Consider the following 14778-nt stretch of genomic DNA (forward strand, 5'->3'; position numbering starts at 1 on the left):
AGAGCTCCAGGCTGGGAACAGTGCTGTGTAAGAGCTCCTTGGTGTGCCTGCCCCGAGTCTGATGGCAGAGGGGTCCCCTGGTTCAGCAGGGCCTGCCCTGAGCACTCCTTGCCTGTGCCAGCTGAGGGAGTCCTGTTGGGAATCACAGATCACAGGATCACACCATGGGTTGGGTGGGAAGGGATCTTAAAGCTCATCTCATTCCACCCCCTGCCACGGACAGGGACACCTTCCACTGGCCCAGGTTGCTCGAAGCCCCGTCCAACCTGGCCTTGGACACTCTCAGAGACAGGAATCCCGAATAACAGTTCTTTTCATACACTATGTTAAGCTCCAGATCCTGTCTGATGCTGGAAATAAGTGAGCTTCAGCCATAGGACTTAATCCATCACTAGATTTTGAACAGGAGTTAAATCAGAAATGTCTGATTGCTCTGCTCTGTGTTTCCATAAGGACAGCAATTCATAACTGGGCTCTCAGCTACTTTCAGACATTCCCAAGTTAAATCTGTTCTTCATATCCATGCTCTGCAGCAGATGTCTCATGTAAATCCAGTTCTCACTTGATTTGAGTTGACTTCAGGTCAAACCCCAGTGTTGTTCCAAGCCTGGACTTCAGATCTGTAAAACAGGTTAACAACAACAGAGAGACCAGAGAATCACAGAATCATTCAGGTTAGAAAAGACCTCCGAGATCACTGAGTCCAACTGTTAATCCATACAGATGTAAAGGGTGCAAAAGATGTCTTGATATTATTTTTTTAACCGTGAAATAATCAAACAGCCTGATAACATGGAAATTATTTTGAAATTAGTCTGCGCTCAGCGAGTTGTTTCCTCTTAGTGGAGAAACTTAGAATTACTTAATTACAATCCCTGTCCTGGTGATTCTTCAGCTCAAGGAGCAGGATAATGTGTCTTGGAGGAGAAATGAATGAGTTTGGTGCTTGAAGGCACTGGAAAGTCTCATGAGAACAGTCACAGTAACACCGAGTGACAAACAGCATGACATGGCACACATGCCAGTGGTTTTAATTAGCAGAAATAGTAAATTGAAAAGCAGAAAAGCAGAACAAGTGATGCTGTGAGATTTTGAGGCCTCACAGTTTGACACACATATCACTTGGACCTGGGCTAAAGGTGATGGGAAGTTGGGAGACTTGCATGAATCACCTCGTGTGGCCACTGGAAAAGGCTGGAGGACTCCTGTCACCCTGCTCTGCTCCAAGGCCTGTCCCACCATCCCTGCCCAGCCTACAGACAGCTGACAGCCCAGAGCCTGCCCAGAACAGCTGGATCTCCACAAGCTCTGGCTGCTGGCACTGTGGGTTTTCACTGTGTGTGTGGAGCAGCTCCAGTGTGTCCACGGAGCCAGAGGGAGCTATGGAGGGACCTGATGGGCTCCTCAGCTTTTTTGTCTGCTGCCATCATCTAAAACAAGCCATCTAATGTTTCTAGGAGGACATGGAGGTGGTTTTGGCTGCCTTGCCCCTCCACAAAGCCACAGTCTGGGTTTCTCCTCTCCAGGTGGCTTTAAACACAACCCCACGTCTCCAATGGGATCTGCAGGAGGGGAAGAGAGGAGTGTGAGGGCTGGACCTGCAGCACTGGGCACACCCTGCTGACATGTTTGGTTTGCAGCAGGAGAGGGTTTTGTCCCCAGGTGCCTACCCTGGGCCCTTTCCAAGGTGCCAGAGCAGTGCCAGCACACACAGCCTCCCCTGGAGGAGCAGCTCTGGGTCTGTGCCTGCCGCTCCCTCTCGCCCTGTAATGGAGTTACTGCAAATAGACCCCAAGTGACCACGTAGATTAACCCCAAGTCTGGATCCCCCAGGACACCTGGCTCTGCTTTCCCCATTTAGAGCAGCTAATTTAAATTCCAGCCACCAAGCCAGGATCCTGTCTGAAGCAGAAGGACTCCTTGCAAAAACCAGCCTGTGTCCTGCATGGAGAACCCCAGGGCTCAGAAATACAGAAGGAACTGTTCCAGAATAACCTGCCTTGTTTGAGTTGGGAGCACAGGCACTGTATTTCCAGGCAGGACTTGGCCTTCCAGGTTTCAGTCAAGCAAGGAGAAGGGGAAGAAGGCTGCAAATTTGAAGCAGGCTCTGAGGTCCACAGGATTCTCCATGCTCCTCATTCAGGGAGGAGAATTGTGAGGTCCTGTGCCCTCTTTTCCTTCTCTCCCTAAAAAGTATTTGCCCAGATGATCACTTCAGTTACTCCTAAGTCTGGATCCCCCAGGATACCTGGCTCTTCCCTCTGTCTCCATGACTTAGGACAAACCACTTCCCATCCTTCAGCTCCCGAATATCTTCAGAACTGCCAGCTCCAGCAGGCAGAGATCTGTGGGCTCTGCTGCTCAGCACCTGCTGTGCTGGGGAATCCAGATCCTCCCAAGTTTCCTGCACGTGTGTTTCTCCAGACATCTCCAAAACCTGACTTCAGGAAAACCCTGATGCTCAGAGCACTCTGGACACTGCCAGTGAAGCCCAGCAGTTCCCAAAGCAGCCAGTGCCTGCCTGGAAAAGAGCTGCCACTGCTGCCAGTGATGCCAAGAACATGGAAATCATGCCATGGTGTTCCTTCCCAGACTTGCTTGCAGTTAAGGACACTGCCAGACTGAATCTTCTAAAGAAGATTCCCCCATAGTGCCCCTAAAGCATTTAGTGCATAAATGACCCAGCCCCACTGTATCCACCCTAGAACAAAAAGGCCTGAAAAATGAGGATATTCCCAGCCCAGGGAATGTTGTTCTCCTGGAAAGCCTTATCAGGGCTGGTAGCACAAAACAGTGCCTGAAATGGTTTGACTGAAACAGCTCCTCTGGAGAGAGCAGGATGGAGGGGCTGTCAGCACTTCCCAGCAGCTCAGGAAGCACAGGGACTGTGAGCCTATTGTTCAGCTGAAACCCCCCCTCTGGCCCAGGCTCCCAGATTTATAAAACACCGGGGTTGTTTTTAATTTTTCAGAACTTTTTAAAGCTTATCAAGAGAGGGTTTGCTCCCTAATACATCATATCTGAAACACAGCCTCCCTCATGCCTCACTCACGGCACTGCTCTCAGGCTGGAGGGACTGCTGGGGGTTTGGGATTGTGGGGTGGAATCCACGGGGGGATTTGAAGCCTGGTTTCCTAGGGAAGGGAGTCTCTGTGTCTGTCCATCTGCCCCAGCAGTATCTAACAGTCTGTGTAGATCAAATCTGCCCCAGAGCTCTGGGCAGCAGCAGAGGGGGCACAGCCCCAGCTGGGACATGGGGTGGCTGGAAGGGTGAGCTGGGTTTGGAGCTGCCTTCCCTTCCCCTCCCAGTGCCTCCTGCACACTCCACAGGGCACAGTGGGCAGCCCTTCTCCCTCTCCACACCCCAGGCTCAGCCCTGGCATTCCTGGGACACACTCCCAGATCAAACCCTTCCTTTGTTGCACCAAACAGTCTGACAGGAGGGACCTGCAGAGCTTTGGCTGATCCAACTCATCTGCTGAGCTTTACAGGCCCCCTGCCTCATGCCCAGCCTTGGCCTTGCTGATTTTGCCATCTTTTAAGCTTTTTCTCAGCCCTTGCAGAGCCTGGCAGGCTGTCTCACCACTGCAAGTTCTGATTTACACCTAATTCCAGAGGAATCACTAGACTTTGAAAGGGGAGTTGCTCAGCAGAAGATGAACATTTCCAAATGGCACAGAGGGTGGAGAGGCAGAAGCTGAGGGAGATTTGGGGTGAGAAAGTAGAGACTAAGGCTAGAAAGGGTCCAGAGATCAGTGCTACAGCCTGTTCCACTCAGCCTGATTTCTGGGAAAGTCAGTTCATCTGGAAAAGGCAGCTAAAGCCTGAGGAAAGTGTCTTTATGCATGCAAATAAATAAAATGATATTTAACCTCCCTCCCGGGCGCGCTGTGAGTGCGAATGTTTGCAAAGCTGTGAGATCCTCGGTTGAAAGGTGCTGTGAAAGTGCAAAGCATTATTAATATCCTTTACCTTCCTCCTAATAGAGTCTGCATTCATGCTGGGGAATTGCTGGACATAAACCAGACAGCTGCACAATGACATTTCTTGAAAGCATCTCTGATTTATTTTCTGCTCTTTAATTCCATTTTGTATTGAACACACATTTGTCATTGGACTGTTGTTCCACGGGGCCTTTTAAGTCTAAACCAGACATGGGGACCTGATCCTTTGCTGGTGTAAATTCACCCCCGACTCCACTGTTGCTATTTGCTGATTTACACCAGGACAGAACCTCAGGCCAAGTCTTTTAATTGAATTTCCATCGCATGGCAAGTTTTGGTGTAAAACCCAAGTGGTTTTAATGACAGATAAGGCTCCCTGTCACTGGCTGGCTGGAGTTCTGTAGGATCTCTTCGAGCCACTGGGCGTCAGGTCCTGGGAATGATCTGTTTTTGCAGGAACCCGAGTCTCTGGATACGTTCCCTGGCTCTGCCTTTTCCATTTTGCTTTGAACACGTTCAGCTTTAGAGTCTGGGCCTGGGAGCTGGGAGGGCTGGAGTGGTTCCTTCACGTTGCACAGATTCTTGTGAAATAAAAATAGTTTCGTGGATTTGGACGATTATTTTTGAGAGGGAGAGAAAGAGTTGGAAATTTGCAGTAGCTGAGTGCACACGTTGCTTCAACAGCAGTGTCTGTATTGCTGATTATTGCATTTAACCCTTCTCACCATGGCAAAGTCGTGCTCAGAACTCAGTCTCATCCTACAACACGATATATTCCTACACTTTACTCCATAATCTGTATTATACAGGGAGAACTAAGGCAAAGGAACTCATCTCAGGCCACCTGGGCACAGTCACATTCACACTTCCAAGCTGACATTTTACATCCTAAAACTCCAGGCTACAAGAAAACCCATTCAGAGAGGTTTGGAATGATAATTTTGACCAGGCTTAGCCAAACTTGAACCAAGCCTTGATCCTGCCCAGCCATAGGGATCCAGGCCTGGTCAGCACATCTGGAATAGTGTCACTTATGGGCTAAAACTCCTCTTTCTGGGACACTGGAGCAAAGCAGGCTCCTCCTCTGGGAAAGGGGTTCTCCATGTGGAGGAGGAGGAAGATCATCTCTCCAGATGATGCCTATTTATTTACTCCAAACACACCAAGGACTGAATCAACCAACCCCTTTGTAGGAGTTGATTCACTTGAGTCAATGACCTGACCCCAAAATATCAGAGAAAAGTGAACATTTTCAATGAGTTCTGCTAGTTTTTGCAAAGAAACTTTTTCCCCAATCTATAAAGGATTCTTCTGTTGGAAAATGAATTTCCACCTTGTTTTTTACCAGGATCACCATGTGACATTTCCATTAACATTACATTTGGGACAAACTCTTTATTGGCTGAATTAACCAAAATGTACATTAGCATCTAAATCAGTGGAGATTTCTGAAGGTTTTGCCTTTCTCAATGCAGGACTCATGGTTTTTCCAAATATTTCCCAAAGCATCTCTCTAATAGTTCTTGTTGTAATCCTTCAGAAGGAGATCCCAGGGGAGAAATGGAAGTCAGAGCCTGGCTGCAGGGAGGACATGGGAAAAGGCTTCAGCCCTCGTCCTTGCTCTCCTGATCTCAGTCCCTGATAGAGCTCTGGCTCACTGGGATGGAGCCAGGATGGTTTTCCAGCCAGGAAAATGCCACCAGGGCGAGCAGCACCTTGTTTACAGCAAGGACAAGCTGAGGGTTGAGCTTGGGATAAAGTTCCTGGAAGCACCAGGCTGCAAACCAGTGTCCAACCCTGCTGAGCCTTGTCCGGCCTCGGGAGGGGGGACAGGGATCACTGCTGGGGACAGGGATCCCTCAGGGGACAGGGATCACTGCAGGGGACAGGGATCACTGCTGGGAACAGGGATCACTGCTGGGAACAGGGATCCCTCAGAGGACAGGGATCACTGCTGGGGACAAGGATCACTGCTGGGGACAGGGATCCCTCCTGGGGACAGGGATCCCTCATGGGACAGATCTCTTTTCTGGGACAGGGCTCCATTCTGGGACAGGAAACTCTTCTGGGATCAGGGATCCTTTGTGGGACAGGGAACCCTTCTGGGGACAAGGATCTCTTGTGCGATCAGGGATCCCTCATGGGGGCAGAGCTCCCTTCTGGGACAAGGATCCCTTCTGGGGACAAGGATCCCTTCTAGGAGAGGGATCTCTTCTGGGTCAGGGATCCCTTGTGTCATCAGGGATCCTTCTGGGGATAGAGATCCCTTCTGGGACAGGGCTCCCTTCTGGGCCAGCGTGGCTGGGGCTGTCCCCTCCCTCTTCCCGGGCTGTCCCATCCCACTCTTTGTCCCCAGCTGAAACCTTAGCGGTTTGTTTTTCAGTCTGATCTATTTGCAGTGGGGTTTGTGGTTTCTGCAAAAAGGGAAAAAAACAAATAATTAAAACAAAAATAAAACCAGGCAGATTACACGAGCTCTGTTTTCCCCCACTCCTCTCTCTTCCCTCCTCCTCTTTCTCCCCCTCCCTCCCCTCCCTCCCCTTCCCTCCGTGTTTTCCTTTCCATGCCAATAACCAGAGGGCTGGAATTTCAAAGCTGCAGCGGCTTTCCCAGCGCCGGCAGGAATGTGCAAGTGCCTGGGATGTATCCACAGGGAGCTGTGCAGTCCTGCCGTGCCCTGGGATGTATCCACAGGGATCTGTGCAGCCCTGCCGTGCCCTGGGATGTATCCACAGGGAGATGTGCAGCCCGACTGGCATCTTACGGGCAGAGGGGCACTTGGAATGTCACTTGGGAGGACGTTTTTCCCTCTTTTCCCTCTCCTTAAAATAACCTCCTTACTGTGCCTCGAGCCTCCAGCCTCCACGGATTGAAAATCCCCATTTGGTTTTTTTTATGAAATAACAGAAAAGTTCATTTCATCCTCCTTTTCTGCCCCTGGTCTCCTGAATCTTGGGATAAAAGGAGGAGGGTCTGCTTTTGGATGGGATGAGTCACGCTCCAAATTCCATTGGGTGCCATGACTGGACTTCAAGATCAGGCTCAAGAACTTCCCAAACAGCTCCAACTCTATTTCCACCCCTATTTACATTCCCTTGCCTTTGTGAGGGGCCCAGGGGAGCACAGGGGATATGAGAGAGACAGAAATACAGACCTACAGGATTCCAAGCCAGCTGGGACCATGATCCCAAGCCAGATTCTTGCAAGGTTTTTCTAGGAAAAGGTGATTTCAGCCCTCTGTGCCTGTTGTCTTTTGTCAGTAGGTCCCTCCTCTGCATTCAGGAGAGCAGGATGGGGCAGTAATGTGAGTTCTGGCCTCTCCAAAAGTAAATTGTCCCAATGGATATCACAAATTTTGCAAGGGAAGATCAAAACGAGGCTGTGGGAGAAGATGGGCATGGATGGCTTGTGTTGGGAGCATCAGAAAGGTGGAAAATTCTGAGACAGTCAGTAAGATAAGAGCTGGAATTATGCTATGGAGAGAAATAGAAACAGACCCCACTATTTTTATCACTGAATCATGTATTAAAGGTGAGAGCAGGAACCTCTAATATTTGCAGGATTTGATTTAAGGAACTGGGAGCAAATCCTCTGTACAGGCCCCATGTTACCACATTTCAAAAAATCCAATTTTCTGCTCACAACATGGGTGCAAAGTAGAGAATGGAAGTTAAAAGAATGAAAGTTAAGTTGCAATGACAGACAGAAAGTTAATAAAGTATCTACATAGTATTTTCCTTGTCTCGCTGCATCTTTAGGATATTAATAAACATCAATAATAATAATAATTTATATATATATATAAATATATCTATCATAATAATATTTTTCTTGCCTCATCTGCATATTTTCACTTTCCAGTGAATTTTTTAATTTCTAGTGAAATCTCTAAACTTTATAGTGCAATTTCAAAAATATCAGCCCTTAGGCTTAGGAAACTTTTCCCTCCCAGCCAGTGTTATTCCTGTTTGATGTGTCTTGTACTTCCCTGTCCTCTGTCCATTCCTCCCCTTCTGTCCTGGTACAAACAAGCTCTTTCTCTGTCTCCCCAGGCCCTCCTGTCGCAGGGACACAAAATGTGAACAAGACGACGGAGCAGCAGCGGCCCCAGCCAGGTGAGTGTTGGATTTGTCCCTCTGGAGCACCTGGAGAGGTCCCACATTGGGGGGATAAATGTGTCAGAGGCAGAACCAGCTGTGGTTTTAGACACTAAAATATAAGAAAGATCTAAAGCTCCAAGAGAGTGTCCAAAGGAGGCAATGAAGGTGGGAAAGGGCCTGGATTTGGAGCCGTGTGAGGACACTGAGGGCACTTGGTGTGTTCAGCTGGAGCAGAGGAGACTGAGGGGAGACCTCACTGCAGTTCCAATGCCTGGGCAGGGGCAGAGGAGGGGCAGGGACTGAGCTCTGCTCTGGGGGGACCAGGGACAGCAGCCAGGGAATGGCTGGAGCTGTGTCAGGGCAGGCTCAGGTTGGATCTCAGACAAAGGTTCTTCCCCCAGAGGCTGGTTGGGCACTGCCCAGGCTCCCCAGGGCAGTGGGCACAGCCCCAAGGCTGCCAGAGCTCCAGGAGGGTTTGGATGATCCTCTGGGGCACAGGGGGTGACTCTTGGGGCTGGGCCTGTGCAGGGCTGAGGGTTGGACTGGATGGTCCTTGTGGGTCCCTTCCAATATTCTGACTCTGTGCCAAGCTGGCAGAGCCTCCCAGGGAGGTCTCAAGGCAGTGACTCCACAGGGCCAATGACTGTTCCAAAGGGTTTCTGGTTTGCTGCTCTGTCCTTCTGCTGCCAAAGGAACATCCTTGTGCCACCTCAGTCCCACTGTGGCTCCTCGCCTTGGCTCATCCCCTCTGGCTCATCCCAAGGCTGTGGAGCAGGTGTGGGGCTGCGCCAGCCTGTCCCCTCCTCACCTCGGGCACAGCCCATGGAAGTGTCTCCAGACAGACCCACCGTGGTTTCCTCCATCCCAAACCACCCCAACCCACAGACCCCGCTGGGCAGGGAGCACTGGAGCTCCTGCTGCTCCCCCAGGGGCCTTTGAAAGGCTCAGCACCCCCTGCCCTGCACAGCTGCTTTCCATCCCCCTGCTTTATTTCAGGGGATTGGTGCTTTTGGCATCGATTCAATCCACCAGCAAACACTACAGGTCCAAATCACCAAAACCAGAGACAGGCAAAGGAGAAGTGCAGAGATTAGGGCTGAGGAGGCCCCACGAAAAGGGAAGGAATTTACTCCTAATAAATACTTTGTGGGGTTTTCAAGAAACACTCAGCCTCGCTGGAGCCAGGGACAAACTCCTGGTACTCTCATTTGTCTAATGCTCTGTTTGCTTCAGAAAGGGAGAGTTGGGGGAATGTTCCATGGACCTCAGAGGGCAGCAAGCTCAGCTGCTAACAAGTGAATCTGAGAATCTCATCTGCTGTCCAGCTCTTTTTATTAGGAGAAATATATTTAACCCTGATTTGTTGTTTTCTACTATCCCACAGTGATTTTTTCCATGTTTCTTGTTTTCTAGCTGACACATCAGTGTAGGGTATGTCCAAAGGGATTACAGGCTGGGAAAACAGGCTGAGACCAGTGCCACAAACACTGTGCCATTTTGGATTCCAGAAATAGTTGGTGGTTGTTTGGTAAGAAAGAAAGAAAGAAGGAGCACATGGGGTCTGTTCCAGGCCCTGGGAGAAGGGGTAGAAAGAGTCAAGAAAGAAAATGAAAATTTGGTTTCTGGAATAAACATAATGAACTGTTGTTTCTTTTTGGTGAAACGTTTTTTAAAGTAAGTTTGCTGGGTGTTTTTTTAGATCCCTATCAAGTCCTGGGCCCCACCAGCAGCCGTCTTGCCAATCCAGGTGAGTTCATTTTACCTTTCAGACCCTCATCATCAAATGGGGTAGATTTCCTGCCGACCTGCTGCTCCAGGATGGATGAGCAGCTGCTGTCCCTCTAGTTGGGGTGAGCTGTGAGAGCCACTGAGCTCAGTAACTGTGCCCACACAAGGGTTTTTGCAAAAACCCTTACAGAAAAGGGAGGGAAGTGGTGCAACATCATCTTTGTCAGGACAAAATCACCATCCTGAATGTTCTTACCCAAACCAAGCATTCCTTAAATAGAGTTTTATGGGGGACTTAAGTGCTGGTCTCTCAGATTTGCAGTCCAGGTTAATGTTTTACTGTCTGCTGTGGATGAAATGAATGAAGGCACAAAATACCTCTGAAATTCCCTGTATAATAACTGTCCCTAGCATGTTATCTGCAGGAAATAATCCTTGAGTTTGGGGAATGAGACCTGGAGTAAATCTTGTTTGAACTGACCAAACTGAAACACACGGAATGTTTGTAAGAAAACATCCTCAAAACGCTCTTAACTTGTATAACCACAGCAAGAAAAACCAGGGGACCTCTACTCTAGGGCAGAAATAATCTCATGTAACTCAGGTCACCAACTGGAAAGGAAACTGGAGGTATCCCAAACAATATCCATGGCAAACAGTGAGCAGTGCAGAGCTGAACTATCCCTGTTAACCTGTCAGTGAAAAGCTCTGCAGCGCAGCCTGCTCGGGAAAAACCCTGTTTATGAGCAGCCCGAAGATTTTAAGGCCAAAGGCGCCCATTATGAAATCTAATCTGACCTCAAACCCGGGAGCAGAACAAAGGGTTGACTAACTTGTTTGCTGGGAACAGTTTATCCATTGCTACGCAAGCCCTTCCAGGGCTGGAGGAGCCGTTCCCAGCAAAGGTCGAGATAGTCCTTCTGTTTCCTGCCTTTGTCCGTGCCGGGGGCAGGAAGCAGCGGCTCATTTCCTCTCCCCTGGCTGTGTCACAGGGAGCGGGCAGATCCAGCTGTGGCAGTTCCTCCTGGAGCTGCTGTCGGACAGTTCCAACGCCAGCTGCATCACGTGGGAGGGCACCAATGGGGAGTTCAAGATGACGGACCCTGATGAGGTGGCGCGGCGCTGGGGCGAGCGCAAGAGCAAACCCAACATGAACTACGACAAGCTGAGCCGGGCCCTGCGATACTACTACGACAAGAACATTATGACCAAGGTGCACGGCAAGAGGTATGCCTACAAATTTGACTTTCACGGCATCGCCCAGGCCCTGCAGCCTCACCCCACCGAGTCCTCCATGTACAAGTACCCGTCGGATCTCTCCTACATGCCGTCGTACCACGCCCACCAGCAGAAGGTGAACTTTGTGCCCCCACACCCTTCTTCCATGCCCGTCACGTCATCCAGTTTCTTTGGAGCGGCCTCACCCTATTGGACCTCCCCTGCAGGAAGCATTTACCCGAACCCCAACGTGCCCCGCCACCCCAACGCCCACGTCACGCCTCACCTGGGCAGCTATTACTGAGTGCTCTCAGCTCCACGGGGCCTTCACGAGTCTGGTTGGACTTTTTCTTTACTTCTGGGATTTTTATGGTTTTTTTGGGGGACCCTCAATGGATAATTGTGGCCTTTCTGGGGAAGAATTAAAACTGGATATTGGTTATTCCTGGACCAAACCTTTTACTTTTGTAACTTTGCCTCTTGTGTCTTGAACTGAGAGAGAGATGGAGAGATGGAGAGACGCTTCTGTGGGCCAGTACTCTGCATTTCCTTGGGGTTTGATGCTTGTGTCCTCTGTAGGAAGTGACGATGAAGATTGTTCACCGTTACCTGGAATGATTCTTAGAGAAATTTTCAAGGATTCAAAGGCATTTGACGAGACATAGATCCACCAGTGGGTCGTAGGAAAGGATGACTACCTGGGGTTTTCTCTCACTGTGGAGCACGTAGGCAATTTGACTGTTAAGTGGAGGACACTGGGCTGCAGGGGACCACAACTGGAATCTTAGCTTTAAAGGCAGATGAGGATTTTTTTTTCACCCAACTGGAAATTAAATATATATATATATTCATATATATATATGTACATGTATATTTTAAGAAGTAAAGGGCATTGAAGGAACTTTTCTAGAGTGTACAACTCCATTAGAATGTGTCTTAACTCCAGAAACATCAGAAACCAGGACAAAAACGTGACGTGGTGTCGAGCACAGACATTCCTTGAAAGCAAAATGAAGTGAAATAAATGACAGCGGGTCCCCGGGCGGTGCCAGAGCCCGAGGGGCCCCTCGATGTAGCGATTCGCGAACGCTGTGCGTTTGTCAGACCGTCGTCCAAAGGGTCAACAAATCAAGGCAAATTACTGTATAAATTATGCAGAGTTATTTTTCCCTATATCTCACAGTTTTAAAAAAGAAAGAGTAAATAAAACGAGTTGACCTCGGTCACAAATGCAGGTTTGTTTTTTTTTTTTACTACCAGCTCGGTCTGTTTTTGTTTTATTTTTTTTAATGTAATTTGTACATCTTTTCAATCTGTACATTTGGGCTGTAGCTTTGTACTTTTTGCTAAAAAAAAAAGAAATAAAAAATAAGACATGAGTAATGTATCTGTTGGAGACAGCCTTGGTCCTGCAATTGGATCCATAATTGACCCCAAAGTTGCCAGATACCTTCCAGATCGCCCCGGGTTTGTCTAGAGTAGAGTATTTTCTCATATTAATCTGTTGTAGTTGTCTGCAAATTAACTCCACTTCGCTCACATGTTTGCATTGAAGCTGATTGAAAACATGCACAAGATTTAAAGTGACTATTTAAATATTTTGTGATCATTTTTCACCAAAATCTTTAACTTTGGGAAGATCTTAACCACTTCATCGATAAAATTATCAACCACCTCCTTTTTGATGCCTCCTGTAGGGGCTTTTCCTTGAAATTTGAAACATTCCCAAATTGTCAGCCATCTCCAGTTTTGCACATGTTAATTTGATGGTTTGGTGCCATAAACAGAGGGTGAACCACAAATATTTGGGTTTTAGAACAGATGTCTGGGGGGGTGAGATTTACATGTAGAACCCATTAAATGACTTGTATTAACTGGCAACCAATTAACAGGATCACAACTATCTAATCTAGTCTAGACACAACCTCTGGGGCTCTGTGTGGGGGCAAGGTCTGGTCCATGTGCATCCGATTGCAGGAGAGTCTGAACTCAGAGCTCTGGAGTCTGCTCACAACTTTACACAGAAGCACTGATGCCATTATTTAACAAAGTGGAAAAAGAAGATCAAGCTAATCCCTTTAGGTCTTAGTGCTCTCGGGGTGTTGATAAGTAACATTACTGCAATAATCGCAAAATTGAAGTATTTGAAGAAATTACCCATGGAAATGGGGCTTTTGCTACTATATATATGCAATGTACTTTTTTGGATATTAAAATATATATAATTTTGCAAGCTATCTTGGTGGGTTTTTTTAAAAAATGTATTAATGTTACAATGAAACAGTTGTATGAAGAAGATGATGTAAAAAAAAATGTGACAAAATAAATGGTGGTTTTCTTCTCTAAGGCATCACATTGTCCCACTCTCTCCCTCCCCTCTGATACCTGCAGATGACTCATGAACTTGATACTGAATTTAGCTAAAAAGGAAAACAAAGCAGCTGCACAGCAGTGGCAATCAATCCTTATCACTAAAAAGTGTATTTATAGTATTAGTTGTATATTATTATAGTATTACTTGCAGTATTTATAGTATAAGTGTTGACCACTTATTCCAGAAAACCTGTGTCTGTGGAGTCAGTGTTGAATGGACCTAATTTAGTTATTGAGGTGCCTAAAACCCAGGCTCCAGTTTTTGTCCATGGAGAGAGAAGGTGGAAGAGCAGCCCAGGCTCAGGGCAGTGTTTGGCAGGAGGATGTGGCAGAGCAGGAGCAGCCCCTGTTCCCGTGTCCCAGGGTGGGATCCCGGTGCCAGGACGTGCTCCCACTGCTGGCTGGTGGCTCCTGGGTGCTCCAGGCTCCGACAGGAACGTCTGTGTGTGCCCATCCTGCTGCCTGCTCGTGCTTCCCACCTCTCCCCAAGCCCCAGGGAAAGCCAAAGCATTCCTGAGCTGGAGGCTGCAAAAACAAGCACTGCCAAGGAATCTTCTGGTTGTGGATAAAGGTCAGGCCCAGGCACTTCCTGCAGCCCTGCAGACACACGGTGGGCCTGAGAGATATCAGGATCTCGCTGCAGATTTGATAAAGCCTCAGGAACCCGGGGCTGCACGAGCTCAGCATTTCCTTCCTCCAGCAGCCCTTTGTTGCTGAGCCCCCGTGCAGTGACGTGATCAGCTCTGAAAAACATCAACTCCAACCAGCACAGAGCTGCTCCCTCGCTGCACTCGAGCCCCGTTGCTCAACTGAGTCATAAGAGTGAGTGGTTTGGTGCTTATCTCCATTGTTTTTCACTTCTGCACCATCAAGATTAATTCTGGCTGCGCATCACCAGTGTTTTATTTTAATGCCTGTGCCCGCCCTCCTGCCAGTAATAGGAAAATCAGGAGATGAGATTGCACAAAAATGTCTAAAGGCAGAGTCTGGAGGTCATCAGAGTGCAAAGATGGCTTTGATAGCAAAATTTGGCCAGTGGGAACTTTGGTGAAAGAAAAAAGATGCTTGAAAATAACAAACAATATAAGAAGCATCTGTTTCTGGCTCCCAATATCTTAAAGGAGCCCAGACTGAGAGTGAAGGGGATCAGCAGCATCACAGCTTGTGTCCTCTCTGTCTCCTTCACCTTCTCTCCAGGGTACTGTCTGATATTAATCTTTGCTAGTATTTGCTAATACTTAGCTTTAGATATTAATATTTGTTACTATTTGCTAATATTTAGCTTCAGACAGATTCTGCCTCCCACTGCAGGCTGTGTTCCCACAGACATCTCACACCCCAGTGCCAACAACCTCAGACCACTGGGGCACTTCCCAGGCACCTTTCACAGCATTTCCATAAGATCTTGATAGTTT

General features: G+C 48.2%; 1 protein-coding gene across 5 annotated transcripts in view; it reads left to right on the forward strand.

Moving 5' to 3' along the window:
- FLI1 (Fli-1 proto-oncogene, ETS transcription factor) overlaps positions 1-13227 on the forward strand; it is a 104112-nt gene extending 90885 nt beyond the window's left edge. For all 5 annotated transcript variants that reach the window (XM_027699365.1, XM_027699364.1, XM_027699366.1 and 2 more), the window contains 3 exons: positions 7997-8059; positions 9744-9791; positions 10765-13227. In XM_027699365.1, the coding sequence (XP_027555166.1) occupies positions 7997-8059; positions 9744-9791; positions 10765-11294 (641 nt within the window). In that variant the 3' untranslated portion in view covers positions 11295-13227. The remainder of the gene's footprint in view (positions 1-7996; positions 8060-9743; positions 9792-10764) is intronic.
- The last annotated feature ends 1551 nt before the right edge of the window (positions 13228-14778 follow it).

The sequence above is a fragment of the Neopelma chrysocephalum genome, unplaced genomic scaffold (assembly GCF_003984885.1).
Source record: "Neopelma chrysocephalum unplaced genomic scaffold, ASM398488v2 Primary Assembly neopelma1_138, whole genome shotgun sequence".
Lineage (NCBI taxonomy): Eukaryota > Metazoa > Chordata > Aves > Passeriformes > Pipridae > Neopelma > Neopelma chrysocephalum.